Source organism: Danio rerio, chromosome 13, assembly GCF_049306965.1.
Source record: "Danio rerio strain Tuebingen ecotype United States chromosome 13, GRCz12tu, whole genome shotgun sequence".
Classification (NCBI taxonomy): Eukaryota; Metazoa; Chordata; class Actinopteri; order Cypriniformes; family Danionidae; genus Danio; species Danio rerio.
The window spans coordinates 44110334-44132906 of NC_133188.1; the positions used below are offsets into that span (position 1 = coordinate 44110334).

Here is a 22573-nt window from a genome sequence, read left to right on the forward strand (position 1 = left end):
TTCTGATTCACGCATGCAAATTCATCTTTAGATAGTGTCTTTATAGCAATGTGCGTGTGGTAGATTGCCCAGATTACATTGGGAAAACAGGCGACCGCTGCAAATTGTGCTTTAATGTTTAGCTGGTCAACTGTATGGTATGGAAATCTTACATACCTACTACATGAACCCGTCTCATACAGCTGCCATTGCAAGGATCAGACACTTTGTAGAGAAGAATTTAACACAACTGCCTCTAGGAGTCGCCAATGGAAATAAAACAGACACGCACAAAAAATGTGCGTACGCCTGCCAGAAAGCTGCCGTGAACCTGCGCACATTCCCACGTTCAGTTCATTGTTAGTAAATCCAAACGTGAGCGATTCTGAGCGTGAAACCTGGCGTACGCAAAGTTTTTGTGCGTACGCAGCGATGATACATGAGGCCCCAGGTGACCTAAACACCCCCAAAATGTTTTTTTTTTCTTTGGTCATGCATCATCGCAGTCTGAAAGTACCATCTCCTTCACTAAATATTTAAAGCTGTTTTAGTTCAGTGCATAAAGTGTCCAACATTCCATACTCCATTTTTTTTTCACTTAAATAAATTCCTCATCTGAGTATTTAGCAGTTTTGTTCTCACAAACCCTGCACTTTGAAACTGCACTTTTCAGAAATCACAGATTCAGTTTTGAGTAAAACAGTTTTGTTTATTGGGTCTCTCTCTTTGGATCTCTCTTTGACTTTCCTTTTTAAGCCTCCGTTGACTTTATTTTGAATTTGGTTTGTTTTATGTTGCTGTCATGTCTTTGTTCTCCAGCCCAGCCCTGATTGTCTCCAGGTGTGTCCTCATTAGTTCTAGCGTATTTTTTTCTGCCTTCCTTTGTCAGATTTGGGATTTTGCTGCATGTGTTCTCTGAATATAAAACCCGGCCCATTTCTAGTGCTTGGAAGATGACGTGAAGAAACCAATTGAAAATGCTACGGTTAGCTTGGCAGGTGTTCATTGGCAGCACAGCGGCCTTCTGGCAGCCAAATTGAGGATGATATATGGTGTGGTGATGCAGTGCTGCTGCGTTGTCTGATTATCAGTTGCCATGTTTTATGTACCTGTCAGCTTTTGCACCAAACTGGTTTTTGAATCATGTGATGCCAACCATTTGAATGGTTTATGTATAGTGTTTGCGCAGAAGCAAATGTTTAAGAGCAATTCCAGCAACTTAGCTATGAAAAAAATCAAGTTTTCACCAAAATAAAAAACCCCTTCTTATGTTTTTTGTGCACACTGCCTAACAAAAGTCTTGTCACATATCCAAGTTTTAGGAAAAACAAATAATAACTTGTCTTCTAGTTGATCATTTGGAATCAGAAGTGGGTTATATGAAAGGCAAAGGCCTCTAGATTACACTTATTTTAAATAAAATATGATCAAACCTTGATTTGTATTGATTTAATTAGGACAGTAAAGTCTGACTTTGCTTAGACAGAAGTCTTGTCATTTAAAATAAATAATGTACAGTGTAGAATATTAAGTCATGACGCAGTGGAGAAAGAATGAATATTGTGTCTGACTCCCATGAGCTTGAAGGACTGCATCCATACATCTTTGCAATGACTGATATAATTATTAATAAAGTCATCTAGAATGGCAAAGAAAGCATTCTTGCAGGACTCTCAGAGTCCATCAGATTCTTTGGATTCATCTTCAATGCCTCCTCCTCCATCTTATCCTAGACATGCTCAATAATGTTCATGTCAGGTGACTGGGCTGGCCAATCCTAGAGCATTTTGACCTTCTTTGCTTTTAGCAACTCTGATGTGGAGGCTGAAGTATGAGAAGGAGCGCTATCCTGCTGAAGAATTTGCCCTCTCCTGTGGTTTATAATGTAATGGGCAGCACAAATGTCTTGATACCTCAGGCTGTTGATGTTGCCATCCACTCTGCAGATCTCTTGCACGCCCCCATACTGAGTGTAACCCCAAACCATGATTTTTCATTCACCAAACTTGACAGATTTCAGTGAGAATCTTGTGCTCCATAGTATTTGTGATGATTGCGATGCAGTTGTGACCTTCTGCCACTTTTCCAAATGATCAACTAGAAGTCAAGTTATTATTTGTTGCTTTTACAACTGGGATTGACGACAAGACTTTTGTCAGGTAGTGTAGGCTTATATTTTACAGTTGGTTTTGGTCACATCCATAACGCATGTTTATTTTCCTCATTTGTAATATAAAAAATGTTTGCAGATTGATATTTTTCTGCTTGCATAACTCTGCGTTTAGTTGTTTTGAAAAATATAAACAGATGTTTCAATATAATGTTTCTCTGTGAATTTATGTTTTAAGTTTTTACAGAAATGCACTTATCTTTACCTCTATCACATCATTCAGCATATCAGGACAAAAGAATATATGTTTCGCCGTGTTCCAAGAAGTTGCAAACAAATCAAAGCCAAGAACATCCTTATAAACAAGAAATGGACAGGAATCAAACAAAACCGCCCTTAAAATAGAGACGTGTATCTTACAAATCACACTTTTATTTTAGCCATAACTTTCAGTTTTACGCGAGAGACAAGAAAACCAGGCTGCGCCAGATATCAGATCATTCATTTTGCGAAAGGAAGTAGTTATCTGGGTTAACAACGTACTTCTGTGGAACTTTATTTTCGCTGGCCATTACATATCCAGCGCTGGATGTTGCATGAGGTGCAGAATTATTATTATTATTATTTTTTATGGATTTGGCTGAACGTCTGGACAGCTGCTCTTTGGCTGAATCTGACGACTCGATGACAGAGTGTGGGAGAGAGTTTGGGCTTGTTGACGAGACTGCTGCTTGTCGATTTTGGTTTTCTGTGAAGTACTGGATGTTATTGTGAATTATGCTGATTTAAGTATATTTTCAGGATGAAGTTATCTAGTTGGCTGAGAGAGAGGAGGTTTTATTTGAACTGCATGCGAATGATTTTGAATAATCTTGGAAACACTCGTTAGAATGGATTAAAACAATGGAAAGTGTGTTTTATGAATTTACTGTATATTGTAGCTGTCATTAGCACACTGTAAAAATAATATGATCAGTTAGTCATGACAGCATTTGTGTTTAGGTCATTGTAACTTAATGAAAAAAAAAAGTGAATCAGGTTCTAAGATAATTTTTTTAAGTTACACAAGCTGTTTTAAGTCAGTTTAACATAAGTTTAATGGTTAAACAAGGTTAATTTGATTCAGCTTAATTTTTACAGGGCATTTATTTTATTATTTTTTTGCAGTGCATTAGTTATACCAGCATTACTTTCAGCTTTTATTATAAATGAACTCATGTACACTTTTTTTGGCCACAATAAAGTTTAATTGAATGAATTTTAATTATCTATGTATTTATACTGAAATGTATTATTTATGGTGCCACGGTGGCTCAGTGGTAAACACTGTCGCCTCACAGCAACAAGGTAGCTGGTTCGAGTGCGGGCTGGATCAATTGACATTTCCGTGTGGAGTTTGCATGTGCTCCGTGTTCACATGGATTTCCTCTGGGTGCTCCAGTTTCCCCCACAGTCCAAAGATGTGCTATACTGTAGGTGATTTTGGGTAAACAAAATTGGTTGCAGTGAATGAGTGTGTGTGTGTGTGTGTGTGTGTGTGTGTGTGTGTGTGTGTGTGTGTGTGTGTGCGTGTGTGTGTGCGCGTGTTTGTGTGTGTGTGTGTGTGTGTGTGTGTGTGTGTGTGTGTGTGTGTGTGTGTGCGCGTGTGTGCGCGTGTGTGCGCGTGTGTGTGCGTGTGTGTGTGTGTGTGTGTGTGTGTGTGTGTGTGTGTGTGTGTGTGTGTGTGTGTGTGTGTGAATGTGAGAAAGTATGGGTGTTTCCTAGTACTAGGTTGCAGCTGTGTAAAAACAAATGTTGGAATAGTTAGCTGTTCATTCCGCTGTGGCGACGTCTGATAAATCAGAGACTAAGCCGAAGGAAAATTAATAAATGAATGTATGATTTAATTTATATGGTCAAATTTCTTATTAAAGTTGTATTAAAGTATTTAATGAAAACATTAAACTGTTTATATTTGTATATATTTATTTAAAATATATACTATGTATTTTAAAATAAATATACAATAGTAGACTGGTTAATGAAATGTATTTCATTCTGTCAGACCTGTTGACTGAACATCAGCCTGGGGTGCATTTCCGAAAACCATGGTTAGCCAATACACATACACTCTGGGCAATTTAGCCTACCCGATTCACCTGTACCGCATGTCTTTGGACTTGTAGGGCAAACCGGAGCACCCAGAGGAAACCCATGCGAACACAGGGAGAACATGCAAACTCCACACAGAAACGGCATTCATCATCATTGTTATTAATATTATTAAAGTCTATTTTTTTCATTTCCTAATAAATAATGAATATTAAATTTAATTAAATAATAAATAAATAATAAATAGCCTCATTATTTATTTATTTATTTATTTATATGATTAATAAATGAATTATATATTAACTTATATGATTTATATATGATATTAGAATACGTGTTAGCTTTTGTAAGTCATTTTATCTTTTAGAATAGAATATATAATGTTCTCAATAATATTTGTAAAGGAAACACTTGCCCTATATTTACCATTTACATTTAGTATATTTCAGTTAACATTGAAAGCAAGTGCATGTTTTAACCAAAACTAATATTGGATTTCCTTTAAATGCATGTAAAACAATAAAATTTGCACAAAGAAATGATGGAGTTCCTCTCTAAAGAAGTTGTTACTCCACCTCGCTTAGAGCATCATTATGGGTGTTTTATGTTATAACTAATGTTGTTTAAATGATAAATCTGCGACAAAGCAACTACGGGTTTTGGAAAACACTCTTCACTCCATTGTTCTTTTCTTAAACGAAGCATCGTATGATAGTTCAGCCACAAGTTACGTTGTTGTTTGGGAAACGCACCCCTGGTCGGTCTCTTCAGTCATCAAACCAGAGATTGTTATGCAAGTCGAGACTAAAATGCAGATGTGCTTTCGCAATAGCTAGTCCTAGATTGTTGAATGCTCTGCATCTCTGTATTAGATCTATATCATTTCTGTATGTTTTTAAGTCTAGGTTGTAAACTTACCTTTTTTGATTTGGCATTTTATCAGTGAGAATTGTTTGTTTTAGCTATAGTTTTATAACTTTCACTTTGTGGTTTGTATTGTGAAGCACATAGGTCAACCTTTGGTGTGTTTAATAGTGGTATATAAATAAAATTGGTCATACTTTATTTTGATGGTCTGTTTGTTGAATTTAAATTACATTGCATCATGTCAACAAATTCTTATTAGATTTTAAGTAGACTGTTAAGTTAGGGTTAGTGTAAGCTGACATGTTCTTGCAAAGTTTCTTATAGTCAGTTAAATGCCTGTTGAAGGAGCAGTGTCAACAGATATTAAGCATTATTAATAATAATGATAATGATTTCTGTTTTATTATTTTGAAAAAGAATTGGAAGTTGATTAGATGATGATACATGAAAAACTATTAGTATTTGTTGTGTTCCTATGAAATTGCAATAAAAACCTACAACATTTTAGAGATGCACTGTAAAACTCAACAATCAACTTTATCAAATGAAGTGATTGTAGTTAATTCAAAATTTACTGAAAGTTAATTCTATTTATTTGAAAAGAGTTTTGAACTCAGTGTTGAAGGTAATGAGGTAATTAAATACTTAATTACTTCAACTTAAAGGGAGTTGTTCACAGTACTCGTATAGATTAGTTTTTTTTTTTTAAATAAAATGTTTTGTAGCAATCAGTTTCCTAAAATGGTTTGAGTTGCCATAACTTATTGGGTTTTACAGTATCAGTTGGTTTGAGTTCTTTTAATATATTGGGTTTTTCTGTGCTGTCAAATTGCTTTGTTTACTCAAATGGATTAAATTCACAGTACTCATAAGAATTAGTTTTTGTACTTCAATGGTTTGTTGCAGTCGGTTTCCTCAAATGGTTTGAGTTACCTTAACTCAAGGTTTTACAGTGTATGTAATGTTAGATACATAGAACATGCATATAATATCTCAGACAAAAAGACACTTTTAGATCGTACATATGCTTTGTATTTACTTCACTTTAGCAACAACAGTAAGACATGGGGATTCATGCAAAAGTATGACCAAATTTTTTTCAAATGATATTTTAGAGGAATATTTTAGAGATATTTTTAAGGAATTTTTCGAAGTATTTCCTATAATATTTGTTTTCTCTCTGGAAAAAAGTCCTATTTGTTTTATTTCCACTAGAATAAAAGCAGTTTATATTTTTTTAAAACCTTTTTAAGGTCAATAGTTTTAACCCACTTAAGCAATAATTATTTCTGATTGTCTACAGAACAAACCACTGTTATAGAATGACTTGCCTAATTACCCTATCCTGCTTAATTACCCAAATTAAGCCTTTAAATGGTACTTTAAGCTCTATCCTAGTATCTTAAACAATATCTAGTAAAATATTATGCACTGTCACCATGGCAAGGATAAAAAAAATTAGACGCTGGGGCCCCAAATGTGAACTAGTGGGCCGTTTAGGCCGTCAGATTGATGAAAAAAAAAGAAAGAAAAAATGTGTTTTGTTGCTCTCTGAACCAGCTCGTCTGGAGAAGAGATATTGTTGTGATGCTGCTATATCCGCAGTGCCGAGCTGAAGTCTGACCTGTGCACTCGCTGCCGCCTGCTGAGACAGACAAACCGAGTTTCAGGTCAGCGGGAGTTTTCCTGTCTGATATCATGAGAAATCACAGATGCTGTGTTCAGAGAGCTCAGGCCAAATAGCCAAGCTTTTTCACATCTTGTCCTACTTTTTTTTCACTCCTCATCCTTGTTGAGCGATCCTTCAAAGCTCTTGACTTGCTCAACATCGCACTGCAAGATGGCGAACCTTTAATAATCAGAAACAAGCTCATTAGCGAATGGTCGCTCTCTTTTATCTCCCAACACAAATGACGGCTGGATGTGCTTTCGGTGACTTTAATTAGTTCCATGCTGAGTGGCTTTGAATTATTCAGTAATGAGAAACTCCAAGTGTTTTATCAAGTGCATGCAATAGCTGCGGTCATTAAAAGTTATAAGGGCATAAACAAGTTTGCATTTCTCCCTCAATTAGCCCGGCCTCCTGCGTCTGCAGATAGAGGGTGGGCTAAACGGGCTCATTAATCTAGAGGTCAACCCTGATTAAAGGAAGCGGAAGTAGGAAAGGGTGTCAAAGAGGGGAGTTTTATTAAAACGCCACCTCCTTCAGTCAAATTCAAACCAGATGCTCTCGCCTTCTGATTGGCACTCGCATTCTGATTGGATGATCGTTTATAGTAATTAATCAGAACCCTCACAAGCTACATTGTAAAAATATCTGCTAATTAACAGTTTCTGTATTTTGCGTATTTTGTATTGGAATTTTTTTGCGTTTATTTACAGTTGTAAATTGCATTATGGGATGTTAATCTCTGCCTCGTCGACTTAAATGAAAATTCAGCTTTACAATTTAACATAATGGGCTCTATTTTAATGATCTAGGCGCAAAGTCTAAAGCACATGGTGCAAAAGCATTAAGGTCAGTCTGAATCCACTTTCGCTATTTTAAGGACGGAAAAATACAGTTTGCGTCATGGCGCATGGTCTATCAGGGTTGTGCTTATTCTCTTAAAGAGTTATGAGTGTGTTTTGAGCATAACATTCCCATTCCCTTTAGGAGTCAGCTGCATCCCGCCATGGCACATTTGCTATTTACATGGTGGACTTTATAAGTAAAAAAACTGAACGCTTCACTAGTGAGAAAACAGTTAAACAAACCATCTGCAGCCAGAAAAAAGAACAAGGCTCCTTCATTTGGCCTGTTTACTTTCGCTTTACTTTTACTCTTTACTTTACTCCTTTATTTCCGTAGAGCAAACATTGTTGTACTCACTCCACTGAAGACATCCATTAGCCTACATAGTTAATTTAATCACATTGCAGTGTGCACCGTAGCTTGTACTCATTTTGCAGTCAAAGTACAAAGTAGATAAACTTTTGCCGCTGCACAGAAATGTGTAGATAAATGCTGAATGTTTTTTTGGAGCACACCCAAATTGGAGTTATGATGAAGAACAGAGCAATATGCTGGTGTATAAATTGCTATGCTTTATTCAACCCAGGCTCATTCTGAAAACGTAGTCCCATGGATGTTTCTGGAGGCTGCGAAATACATCCTGGGAGGTACGTATTTTTGCAGTTTTTGTTTTCGCGAATCCATGAGAGGCCGCTGTGTGTGCTTTTTCACATCTCAGATGTCTCTCGCAAGTGCCACTCGTGCCCGCTGTTCTCGTGTAAACCCACCAGAGGCCGCTGTTGAATGACCGTCTGTCTGACTGGCTAAACCCAGCCAACAATTTACAAAAGCCGTCCAGAAAAAGAAAAGCCCCCGTCAGATTTTAACCATGTTTTTGGATTTTACCACATTCTGATCCTGTTCTGAACTTGTTCACTTTATTTTTTGAATTCTGTTATTGTCTTACCTGATTTCTGGAACCGCTCTTCCCCGGACTTGAACCCTGTCGTCGTTGTCGAGGTTAGCTTCTCTCTGCATCTCAAGTCCGCCAACGCACACAATGAGCTGAACAAACTGGTTGCGGTGAGAAAGCCCTCCACACGGTGGTAAACGGTCAGTCGGTAAGAGCGAGGATTATTATAAGATGAAATGCAGCCATACGTACCTCCGGCTACATAATTTGCGATCTCCAGAAACGTCCACGGGACTATGTTTTCAAAATGAGCCTCGGTTGGCTTTATTAATAAATCCCTGCATTAGGCTCACACTGTACCCTGGAAATATTCATTCATTCATTCATTTTCTTGTCGGCTTAGTCCCTTTATTAATCTGGGGTAGCCACAGTGGAATGAACCTCCAACTTATCCTGCACATTTTTACACAGCGGATGCCCTTCCAGCCGCAGCCTATCTCTGGGAAACATCCACACACACATTCACACACACACTCATACACTACGGACAATTTAGCCTACCCAATTCACCTGTACCACATGTCTTTGGACTGTGGGGGAAACCAGAGCACCTGGAGGAAACGCACGCGAACACAGGGAGAACATGCAAACTCCACACAGAAACCCCAACTGAGCCTTCTTGCTGTGAGACACCAGCACTACCTACTGCGCCACTGCTTCGCCCACCCTGGAGATTTCACTGGAGGGCTAATAATTTAGACTTTATATATTTAAACAACCCAGGATGTCAGCACTGTGCCTCAGTGGTTTGCGGTCACCTCACACAAGAAGGTCGCTGGTCCTAGTTGGGGCAGTTGGCATTTCTGTGTGGAGTTTGCATGTACTCCCCGTGTTTACATGGGTTTTCTTGGGCTGCTCCCAGTACTGGGTTGCAGCTGGAGGGACATTCGCTGTGTAAAACATGCCAGAATAGTTGCCGTTTCATTCCACTGTGGCAACCCCTGATAAATAAGGGACTCAGCCAAATGAAAATGAATGAATGAACAACCCAGTATATGCTTTACCTATCTCATGGCATATGTTTTAACAGCTGTATTTTCAGTCCTAGTCATTTGAAGTACATATGTTTTTTTACATATGTTCATATGTTTCAAAAGAGTTTCCACAAAAATTTGATTGATTGGGTAATTTGATCAACCATAGTGCTGATATTTAGACTAACATAACTTTTGATGAAAATATGTGACAACATGCTTATATAGGTCTTAAAACATATTCAGCGGGTTTTCAGACAGACTGGGGAATGTACAAACTCATGTCATCTCTTCAGAAAGAAGTTTCTGGGCACTGAATTGGTAGAAAATACAGATTGTTTTCCTTTTAAGCATATAAACGGACAGTGTTTTGCTGCTATTGGGAGTATAAATCAATGAAAAATTCAAATGATGTCTTACTCTTGTCTGTACAAACAAAAATGACAGAGTGCTTTTAGTCTAGAAAGCTCTAAATGTGTCTTGTGAAGGTTGAGTTACAGTGTGCATTTGTGGGAAGCTTTGATGCTTTTAACTCAATGACAGTGAAATAAAACTGCGTCCCACCCCCTCCCTCACTCTGCAGCTTAGCTACGCCCACTTTCGCAGCATTTATCATTGCTGTGGTGAGAACTGACTGCTGCTGAAACAAGGGTTTTCACGACCCTTCATATAAAAGTTTTGGCTGATATACGTCATGCATAAAATGATAGTATATTAGTATTTTTATGATGCTTACTGTCAGTGGTGGAAAGAGTACAGAAAAATCACTCTCAAGTATAAGTACTTGCTAAAACATGTAGTGAAAGTAGAGTAAAATCTCTGTTTTAAATACTACTCAAAGTATGAATAACATTAGCCCTTCTCAAGGGTAGTGAGTTGTGAAAATTACTCCACCTTATACCCTGCAATTAAAAAAGCAAATATATTATGTCAGTGCCGTTTTCTTTGGTGTTCTCAAGCGTAAGTGAAATTATTTACCATTAATGAAACAATTTATTTTGAAAACAAATTACATTAAGTGAAGTTTATTTCTTAACTAATTTCGAGAGGGTCATGTGCTTATGATTGTCCATGCCTTGTCCTGCATTAGCTAACATATGATTCGCCAATCAGACAATTCCTAACTCACTATAAATAACCAGCGTTTCCTATCTCAGTATCTTCGGCTGCATCCGAAATGGCATACTTCCATACTATAGTAGTATGTCCATAGTAGTATGTCCGAATTTATCCGAGAACTACCCGGATAAACTACTTCCGGCAAGATTCTGAAGTGTGCATCTGATGCACGCTACACAATCCGTTGATGCGCAGCGAGAAAATTCTTAAATGGGAGTAAATTGACGCAACTGATAAAGTACATCCGAGTTCCATCCGTACTGCTCACATTCATACAGTATAGAACTTACTTTTTTTAACGCCCGAGTAGTACATTTTAAGTCAAATGCGATACCTACTGGGTAGTAGGCAATTTTGGACGCAGCCTTCATTTTGAAGAATCCCCCCTCCCACCCCTACTCCCCCTACTTTCTAGATTAAGTGACAAGGCAGTTTAGTGATAAGCACTGTTGCTTCACAGTAAGAAAAGTTCCTACTGAACCAGTCAACATTTCTGTGCAGAATTTGCTCATTGTCCATTTGTTTGTGGGGGTTTCCCTCAGGTTCTCCAGTTTCCTTCCACTGTCTAAAAAACATGCAACCAATATAAATTAAACGTACCAAATTGGCATCATAGGCAAGCTCTTAGTAAGCCGTATATCTCTTTTTAGCCATCCCTATACAGTATCTGTTATTAGCCATTAATAAGTCGGGGGAGTTCATTGAGATCTAACTGAGCTCAAACTCCCTTCTCGCTCTGCTAATGGGAGGAAGCCCGGGGCTCAAGGATCTTATAAGCTCAGGGCTCTCTCCCCGGACAGCATGCAACAAGCTTATTACTAATCATCAACTACAGTAAGTGTGAACTGTTGAATATATTATAATCCAGCAGAAAGCAGGTTGATGCGTTTATATACGGATAAATAAACTGTGTAACTGATAGAATACATGCAAATTTTGTGCATGTTTGAAAACGTAACATTCTGTAGTGCATTTAGTTATTGTTTACAGCCATTAAGTGTTTTCAGTCATCATCATACATACCAACATTTATCTCCAAAATTTCAGGAAGACCAGATGTGTTTGTAATGTTAGTAACTGTAAGCTACCATGAACCGGGTTTCAAGCGGCAGCAAACGGACACTAAATGAAAAATGATGATGAAGATGAGGATTTTGAGATTTTTGTTAGAGACTGTACTAAAAAGATGAGGACTGGCGGGGGTGGATTTACAGGAGTTTTCCAGAAGAAATAACAAAACGGGTGGGTGGCGGGAGATGGGTGTGAAAAATAAGAGACTACAAGGAGTGTTTGCAGGTATGGTCATCATTCAGCAAGCAGCCTTTATGTTCATCTCTTAGGCCCCGTTTACACTAGTGCGTTTTAGTTTTAAAACGGCGTTTTAGAATGAAAACGATCCACGTCCACACTCGCGTTTTACCCAGCGTTTCTGAACAGCTCTCCGTCCACACCAAAACGCTGAAAACGCACATCACGTGACCACACAGACACTCGGGCAAGCGCTGCAGCCCATCTACCCAGATGAGAGCTGTGCTAGTCGGACTTCTCATCAAGCATCTCCCGCTGGATCTAACCTCACTATATTTATTAAACGGGATATTTTATTCATCTTGTTGTCTTTATCTAACGACATATTCCCTGACTTTGGTCATTGGAATCTATTACTTGTTCTCAGGTAACGTGTTTTGGCTGAGCGCAAAGATAAGTTAATGATTAATGTAAGCACGTAGCCTATTCTGTATATTGATTGATCGCTTGCCTTTATTTCCTATAATGTATAAACTTATTGTATGTTATACTTTTATAATGGCCATTATCGATTATTAAAACTGATATTCAGCAAAAGAGAAGGTGTGTTTCGTATTTTCACTGAAATTGAAAGGAGGCAGTTGTTATCGGCTCCGTTTTGTCAAAAAAAATCCACAAAGTGAAGATGACGCTCATGCAGCACGACGCCTCAACATTTCTGCTGTCTAAGTTGCTAATATTAAAATGAAAATAGGCTGTTCCTTATATCATGTTTACATTTTATTGTTGAGAAAGTGAAACAACGTAGCCAGGGTGATGTGAATGAAGTTATAAAGTACACTGTTCCCTTTAAAGATTTACCCGTGTCCTCGGTATAGTCTGTTGTCCATATCAAACTGAGAAGAAGAGACTGCAGCCTTGATCAAACTTGCGAAGTCTAAACTTACACGGAGAGAATGCAGGACGGAACTGTGTGTGTTAGGCTACTTAATATTCAGGAAATGCCCCAATCAGAGTATTCACAAGTGTTTTGTTTTTACATTTATGTAGTGTATAATGGGATGTTGATCTATGCTTTGTCAACTTTTGATGTTGAAAAACCCTGACTAACAAGCTACGAGAGCATACCTGTCACCACTGGGATGTGAAAATAAGAGATTTGCCCACCATAATAAGGGATTATGACCCACCTTTAAAAAATCCCCAAATTACTAAATATGTTCATTTGGAGCATATGTTCATTTCATTGTAAATAAACAGTTAAATGGTCAGTAACATGTTTTATAATTATTATTATTTACAAAAAAAAAAAATATATATATATATATATATATATATATATATATATGAATTATCAGAAAATACATTAGCAAAGTTCAGCTTATTAAAACTAATAGCTGTTATAATACCAGCGTAACTTTCAGCTTTTGTTATAAATGAAGTCATGTAAACTTTTTTCTTTCTCACTGAATAAATTTTATTTTATTTATACTTAAATGTATTATTTATGGCGGCACGGTGGCTCAGTGGCTAACACTGTTGCTTCACAGCAAGAAGGTCCTTGATTAGAGTTTTGGCCGAGCCAGTTAGAATTTCTGTGTGGAGTTAGCATGTTCTCCCCGTGTTTGTGTGAGATTCCTCCCGGTGCTCTGGTTTCCCCCACAGTAAATGACATGTGCTGTAGGTGAATTGAATAAAATAAATTGGCTGTATTGTGAGTGAATGAGTGTATGGTTGTTTCCCAGTTTGGTGTTGTGGCCGGAAGGGCATCCGCTGCGTAAAACATATGCTAGAATAGTTGGCGTTTCATTAAGCTGTGGCGACCCCTGATAAATAAGGGACTAAGCCAAAGGAAAATGAATGAATTGCATGGAACCCAGCACTTTTACAGTGTAGTTAAGTCCAATTCCTGAAATAAAACCTCTCAAATACAGTAAAATACAGTGAGTATTTGTCATTCGTTACTTTCACCACTGTATTGTTGATGTATTTTTACTATTACAATGAAATGCCATTCTTTTTTTATTTCTCTCAAGGAATTTTAGAAGCAACATCGAAACAATGCTAAAAAAATAAAACATAAGAATTCCATTAAGTGTCCTGAGCTCTGAAAGAAGAGCCTCTCAGCAGTAAAGCCTTCCTCTAATTCATTCTTTATCTTTTACATTAGGAATCTCTGTTTTCCATGAAGCACATACACATTTCTTTTACTCCTCCTTCAGACGTGCTCCCAGTGCCAAATTCAGAAGTCGGTTTGTTAAAAAGCACCTTCCAAGTAGAGTCTAAAGCACTACAAATGGAGACGCATTAGCTAAATATAATACTAGGGAGGTTGAGAGATGCTCATCGCTGCTCGAGATCCAAAGATAATGAAGATTTGTTGCCTCCAGAGCTGCGCAGCTTTAATCCCATAGAGACTGTAAATTAGGCGGGTCAGTGTCCACAGAGATCCACTATTCCTGCAGACACGTCAAGATCTTCAGACGTATTGCTTGGAAATGGTGCAGTTCATTGAGGCCCTATTTCCACACCCTCATCCAGATGGCCAGGCCCACAGCTACTTCATCCCAGCAGCTCCTCTCGCTGACCAGAAGGAGCTCTGCGTCTCGTCACCGCTGTCTCCTTTTACATCTTTATATAATTCACGGCCTAAATCTGGTAGTTATTTCACGTGTAAACCTGCAGACCGGCCTTTAATGCCTTTAATTCATATGTTGAACTTTGCTCACTGAAGTGGGAAAATGTGGATTGTGTTATTTCGTATCGTACCGGTAACATCTTGATTGATAGCTATGCCTTTTTTTTTTGCTGTTTGCTTTTATTAGATGTTATTCCAGTCACATGCCTTTGTTTCCTGAGGGAAAAAGTTGTATCATTTCTACATTTAAATAACTTTTAGTTATTCTTAGACATGATTATCAGATGTTTAATAACAAAAGGAGAATGTGCATATAAACACAAGATGTTGCTGTATTATACAGATGCTTGTTATTAAATTGATTTCATACATTGTATGGATGTGTAAATGAACCGTTAAAATGCAAAACAGTTTTTTCACACACACAAGCATATACACTAACTGGCCACTTTATTAGGTACACCTTACTAGTTCCGGGTTGGACCCTTTTTGCCTTCAAAACTGCTTTAATCTTCCTAAATACTAATATATCATTTTGATGAGCCTGTGCAAATTGTAGCCTCAGATTCCTGTTCTTAGCTGAAAAAAGTGACAGCCAGCGTGGTCTTCTGCTGCTGTAGCCCATCTGCCTCAAGGTTGGACGTGTTGTGAGTTCAGAGATGCTCTTCTGCAGACCTCAGTTGTAACAAGTGGTTATTTGAGTTACTGTTGCCTTTCTATCTGCTCGAAACAGTCTGGTCATTCTCCTCTGACCTCTGATCATTCATTTAATTTATTAAGCATGAAATAAATTGAAAGAAAGGGACTGAGATCCGGTCATTTCAGGGACAATGTGATTATTCATTCATTCATTTTCTTTTCGCCTTAGTCTCTTTATTAATCTGTGGTCGCCACAGCGGAATGAGCCACCAACTTATCCAGTATATGTTTTACGCAGTAGATGCCCTACCAGCTGCAACCCATCCCTGGGAAACATCCATACACACTCATTCGCACACTCACACTACGAGCAATTTAGCCTACCCAATTCACCTGTACCTTATGTCTTTGGACTTGTGGGGGAAACCGGAGCACACGGGAGAAACCTACACCAACATGGGGAGAACATGCAAACTCCACACAGACCTTCTTGCTGTAAGGCAATCGTGTTAACCACTGCGCCACTGCATAGTCCTCAGTGTGATTATTTAAAAAAAATGTATCATTTTATTAAGGAAGATAATATATAACATAAATTATATTAATATACAGTGGTGGAAAGAGTACTGGAAAATCATACTCAAGTAATTATTATGTACCATTACTTGCCTAAAAATGTACTGCAAGAAGAGTAAAAGTATCTGTTGTAAATAACACTCAAAGTATGAGTAAAAAGTAGTCCGTTCAAAAGAACTCAAGAGAAGGGAGTAGTGAGTATTATGCTGTGAAAAGCTAATGCATTTACATTTAATTTACATGTGTGTAAACGTAACATTCTGTAGTGCATTTACTCTTTGCCCAGCAGGCACACAATGTCATAAGACATTATTATTAGGCTAAATTTAAGTTGTGACGTCACAATTTATTTTGATGATCTGTTTTTTAAGTTTAAGTTACACTGCATCTACATGCCAACTACTTCTCGTTAGATTACAAGTAGACTTTTAGGTTGTGGTTAGTGTTAATGTAAGTTGACGTATCTTCAAAGTTTCTTATAGTCAATTAAATGCCTGTTGAACGAGCAGAGTCAACAGATATTAAGCGGACAGTTTACTAATACTCAAGTAGACCATCAAAATACTGTTACCCAATGTTATTTTGATGTCCAATAACGATGTCAAATTACATTGATATTTAATGTTATATCCAATGTTGAGTCAACATCTTAAACCAACATTATATTGACATCAAATACTGACATTTAATCGTCAGTTATAGCAACCACAACTCAACGTCTGATAGACGTCATAGTGGTAATGTCCACACAGTGTAAAGCTATAACTATATTAGACGTTGATATTTGGTTGAATTTAGTTTTGGACGTTGCACATTGACGTCAGCCTGATGTTGAGTTCTGTCGTCAACCAGATTTTCATTTAAAAAAATAAAATAAAATGCTATGTCTTCACAACATTAGGGTACAACTTCAATCTGACGTCATGTTGACATCTTGTGCCTGCTGGGTGTTTAAGGCCATTTCGTTCTTCATACAGTAAACATCTGTCATCTTCTCATCAGTGGCATGCATCTATGGATCAATGTGTGTAAAGATTCTCCTTGGACACTTTTAATGCTTCCAAACGGTTTGCTGCAATTATAAATCGCTCATGTCTTGAGGAAGTTTATTATGATGCGATTTTCTTCTTTACTTCTATGTGAGATTTGATTGGACAGAAATCACAGGACTGAATTTTCTAATCCTCATAGACAAATAAATAAATAAATAAAGTAGTGACTGCAGGTTGAAGGAAAGTAGTGGAGTAAAAGTACCAATACGGCAGTAAAAATGTACTCAAGGGAAAGTAAAAGTACACATTTTTTAAACTACCTACTAAACTACAATTCCTATGAAAAATACTCAATTACAGTAGTTTGAGTATTTGTAATTTGTTACTTTACAGAACTGTTAATATGCCAACTGTTTATTTGACATTTATTTATAGTATATATATTTTTTTATTAAAATAAATGCTATAATTATAATACATGCTGGGTTTTTTATAATGAGGGTACTTTTAAATACTTTTAAAACACAGAACTTTTTTTTTTTTTACTTTTTTTTCTGGGTTTTCAGCTTTTTTTCAATGGATAGGATAGTAGAGATTATTGACAGGAAAGCATGGGGAGCAGAGAAAGAGGAAGGATCGGCATAGAACTGCAAGGCGGGAATCGAACTCGGGTCGCCGTGAGCACTGGAGTGCATGTGTCAACACACTAACCACTACACCGCTGGCGCCGACTAAAAAATAACTTTTTTTGTTAATACTGCATTCATTAATGTAAACTGTAATATTTAAATATTAATTTATATCAGATTGCATTCATATTTTGAATTGAATATATGTATATTATTTTATATGTCAAAGCTCTTACAAAGATGCTCTTTTATTCGTGCAGTTACTACATTGACAGACGGGTGACCAAAGTGGAAGACTTTATGAAGACGAGACTTCTGGACACCCTGTCTGAGCAGATTACAAAGGTTTTGAAGGTAAGCTTTATATATTTATATGTGTGTGTGTACTGCTGGTTGTTGTTGTGAGAGTCTGTAAGTCCCTTCAGTGCTCATTAACTGTGTTTATCTCAGGGGCCCCAGATTTGTCCTCAGCTGCACCGTCCAAACAAGCTGTCATCAGTCAGATAGGTGGCCTACTGTTGAGGGAGCGTGGGTTAGGGCACAGTAAATGAGGAAAGCATTTGATTGGCTTTACAATTTACAAGTTCATGATGTCTCAGCTGCTCTGGGAACAGTCCCCTTTTGGTCTAATAAGCAGTACCAGGTTTCACAACATTTAAGACTTCCCTCAGGAGGACCAATCTATAAATACACAGCTCTCCTGTTTTATGTATCTCAAACTCATACATCTGGTCGAGCCAGTTCCCCTGAAAGTGAAATAGGAGGAAAACTGGCCTTCCGCACTAATATCAAACAAAAGACGCCAAAGTTTTGCTCACTCCCAACTCCGCTGGGACAGTGATTAGAGGCCATTACAATCCCGAACAAGTGCTTATTCCACTTCTGGACTTCAGATCTAAAAGTCCTTAAACAGAAACTAAGTATTATAAAAATGGATGGTTCTGGTTCTTGATGTTGATTGGTCAATGGCCACTTTAGGACTGTGAATCACTGTGTAATACGCTTAGCAACCACCCGTAGCAACATAAACAATTGATATACTGTGAAACAATGAACAAATGATGTGTGTCAGGGAAAGTTACTGCTCTAGTTCTTAATATTGATTGGCAAGTGGTCACTTTTGATCCGTCAATTACTCTTAGCAACCACACAAATCAACAAAAACAATTGATATGATGTGAAACATTGTACAAATGATGTATTTCAGCAAACGTAACTGCTCTGGTTTTTGATGTTGATTGGATAGTGATCATTTTTGATTCATGAATCACTGTGCAACAGTCATCTCTAGCAACATAAACTGGAACCTAAAGTTCATTACCTAACTTTGATGTTGGCTTGAGAAAGACAAAACTGCTCCAACAAAAACTGCTCCAGCTGGGGCTAAACACCTCTCTGTGTAACTGGCTGCTGGATTTTCTCACTGGAAGACCACAAGCAGTACGGGCCGGCAGTAACACATCGAGCACCATCACTTTAAACACTGGGGCCCCTCAGGGATGTGTTCTGAGCCCTATCCTCTTCACCCTGCTCACTCATGACTGTGCACCATCACACAACTCCAATCTGTTCATCAAGTTTGCGGATGACACAACTGTGGTGGGTCTCATCAACAAAAACGATGAGGAAAACTACAGAAGTGAGGTGAGCCGTCTGGCCGAGTGGTGCAGAGACAACAATCTCTTTTTGAATGTGGAGAAGACGAAAGAGATTGTTGTTGACTTCAGGAAAGAGCACACTCTCCATGCTCCCCTGACCATCAACGGTGCGACTGTGGAGCGTGTGAGCAGCACCAAGTTCCTGGGTGTACACATCACTGAGGATCTCTCCTGGACCAAAAACTCCACTGCACTGGCCAAAAAATCACAGCAGCGTCTCTACTTCCTCCGCAAACTCAAAAGAGCAAGAGCACCAGCCCCAATCATGTACACCTTCTACAGAGGCACTATTGAGAGCATCCTGACCAGCTGCATCACTGTGTGGTTTGGAACCTGCAATGCATCCTGCAGGAAAACACTTCAACGCATAGTGAGAACAGCTGAGAAGATCATTGGTGTCTCTCTCCCCTCCCTTCAGGACATTTACAGCACACGTCTTACCCGTAAAGCCCTCTGCATAACAGCAGATGCCACCCACCCAATGCACAGCTTCTTCAGTCTGCTGCCATCAGGGAGGAGACTGCGCAGTCTCCAGGCCAGGACCAACAGACTGAAAGACAGCTTCATCCATCAGGCTGTCAGGAAGCTGAACTCTCTCCCAGCTCTGCTCCCCGCTCCCTCCCCACGCACCTCCTCCCCTCGCACCTCTGGACTCTGACACACACACACACACACACACACTCATCTGCACTGGTCACTTTATGCAGACACATATACTACCTCCCAATATGTCACTGTCACTTTATCACAATTATCATGTTTACAAGTTCTTTTTGCACTATACTGTTTTTTATCTGCACAACTCTGGTTTACTTTGCACTCATTGCTATATGCCCTTAATGTCACTGTATTGTTTACAATTTTTTTATTACATATGTATATTTCTTAGACTACATTTATGTGCAATGTGTATATACTGTAAATTTTCTAAATTTTCTTTTTTTCTTAAACCCTACTATTTTTTATATATATATTTTATATTAATGTTAAGCACCTTGGGTCTGAGAGTAACGCAATTTCGATTCTCTGTATGTCTTGTACATGTGGCTGAATTGACAATAAAGCTGACTTTGACTTTGACTTTGACTTTGACTATGCTAGGTCTGTGATTGGCAGTTGGCAGGAAGCACAGTGGTTTCTAAGTGGTTAGATCAGGGGTGGCCAACCCTGTTCCTGGAGAGCCACCTTCCTGCAGATTTCAGTTGCTACCCATGTCAAACACACCTGAACCAATTAATTAAGACCTGAATACCACTTGATAATTACAAGCAGGTGTGTTTGATATGGGCTGCAACTGAAATCTGCAGGCAGGTGGCTCTCCAGGAACAGGGTTGGCCACCCCTGGATTCGATAATAACTAATAGCATGTAGCTAATCATTATTAGCACTTGGCTTATCATTGTTACCATGCATAGTACACAGAAAGTCCCAATTGCTAGCATGAGTAAAACGAGCCAATACCCAGATCCCTACGATATTCTGATGTAGACATATTGCTATTTTTAAATGGTTGCTAGGTTAGCCTGTTTTATTGCTGTGGGGACAATTAACAGCTTAGTGATAATAGATCAAAGCTCCTTGCCAATATGAGTGATATAAATCATAAATAATAAATGGAAAAAAGCATGCCCAATTTTTTCAAAACACAAAGCTTAATAAGTGTGAAAGTGATTGACTTTTTGTAAAAATGGTTTGCTATATCAGTAAAAACGCTGGAATTTAAGTCAAATATTTTGAGAAAAATAATGCTTAAAATGATTTATTGTAAAACTATAAGTTTGATAAATCTGAAAAGACCAAGCAACAAAATCTAATGCAGAACACAGCTTTTGGCCAAACTTGGGGCTTTTATATATATATTTTATGCACATATTATTAAAATGTAATATTTAACTTTTTTTTTTTTATTCAAATACGATACGGTTGGCATGAGGAGATATAGCAACAATCTTGAATGCAGAAGGCATGTTTTGACCAAATTTGGGCCTTGTAGCATGAACGTTTGTTGTCAAGGACAGAGTAGTATAACTACTGTCTTTATAGTCTGTCTTTCTCAAGCTAACATAAAAATGTATATATTGCAAAACATGTTCTACGCTGTAAAAAAAAAAAAAAAAGTATTCTATCAAATTTAAACTATAAAAGACAGTAGCTGTGGTTGCCAGATTTTTTTAAAATATTGAAAAAAAAATCTTAAATTTAAATTTAGCAAGTAAATTATTCCATTAATTTATAGTGCTAATACACCAATATTTTGACGTGGTAACAACTACACTACCTAACAAAAGTCTTGTCATCGATCCTATTTGTAAGAGCAACAAATAATAACTTGACTTATAGTTAATCATTTGGAAAAGTGGCAGAAGGTCGATTTTTCTGATGAATCATCTGTTGAACTGCATCCCAAGCATCACGAATACTGCCGAAGACCTACTGGCACTTGCATGGACCCAAGATTCTCACAGAAATGCGTCAATTTTGGTGAAGCAAAAGTCATGGTTTAGGGTTACATTCATGAGGGTGTGCGAGAGATCTGCAGAGATCAGCCTGAAGTATCAAGTCATTTGTGCTGCCCATTAGATTATAAACCACAGGACAGGGCAAATTCTTCAGCAGGATAGCGCTCCTTCTCATACTTCAGCCTCCACATCAAAGTTCCTAAAAGCAAAGAAAGTCAAGGTGCTCCAGGATTGGCCAGCCCAGTTACCAGACATGAACATAATTGAGCATGTCTAGGGTAAGATGGAGGAGGCTTTGAAGATGAATCCAGAGAATCTTGATGAACTCTGGGAGTCCTGCAAGAACGCTTTCTGTGCCATTTCAGATAACTTTATTAATAAGGTATTAGAGTCATTGTAGAGATGTATGGATGCAGTCCTCCAAGCTCATAGGAGTCATACACAATATTCATTCTTTCTCCACTTCGCTGTCTTCCTGTCCTAATTAAATAATTAAAAATCAAGGCATGATCATATTTTATTTTGGGAAAATAAGCGTAATCTAGTCTTTCATATAAGCCATTTCTGATACCGAATGATCAACTAGAAGTCAAGTTATTATTTGTTGTTCCTAATACTTGGATAGGCGACAAGACTTTCTTCAGGTAGTGTACATTGGGTTTTATGAGCCTAATCTCGTGAGGAAACAAAATTATTTTACGTTTTGTCAGTTGTAGTGATTGATATGAATTCTGAAGGCTCTAAAAGCCCTAAACCCAACCATTATTGGGGGATGAAAAAATCTTAATCAAATGAATGAATAAGCTTGTACAACCTCATAGAAATTAGCCACTAAATAAAAAAAGAGTTAGCATTTGCTTTACACCAGTTACTAGTTTACCATTAACTGTCTCTGTCAGGGACTTTTACATGAACACATTTTTAGACATTTTTAAAATCATTATATCGAACATAAAAGATGGGCTTCATATCACATCTAATGGATCTGCAGGTGTTTGCATCTGTTTTGATGGCAGATGTACCCTTCCGCTGTTTGCAATAGTGTGCAGATTTATTCTGGAATGTAATTTATGCTTTAGCAATGCTTCTCAGTCATTCGCTACAGCAGGTTTTCAGCAAGTTTACTG

The 22573-nt window shown here is 37.9% G+C and overlaps 1 protein-coding gene across 13 annotated transcripts in view; it reads left to right on the plus strand.

Moving 5' to 3' along the window:
- hpse2 (heparanase 2) overlaps nt 1-22573 on the plus strand; it is a 200682-nt gene that overhangs the window by 121433 nt on the left and 56676 nt on the right. For 12 of the 13 annotated variants that reach the window (XR_012388878.1, XR_011006025.2, XR_012388877.1 and 9 more), the window contains one exon: nt 17590-17683. Coding sequence is in view for 9 of the 13 variants with exons in the window: in XM_073920267.1 (XP_073776368.1) it covers nt 17590-17683 (94 nt within the window). In the remaining 4 variants the exon portion in view is untranslated. Of the gene's footprint in view, nt 1-17589; nt 18137-20316; nt 21089-22573 lie in introns of those variants that run through there. The other variant, XR_012388879.1, reaches the window with a different exon arrangement.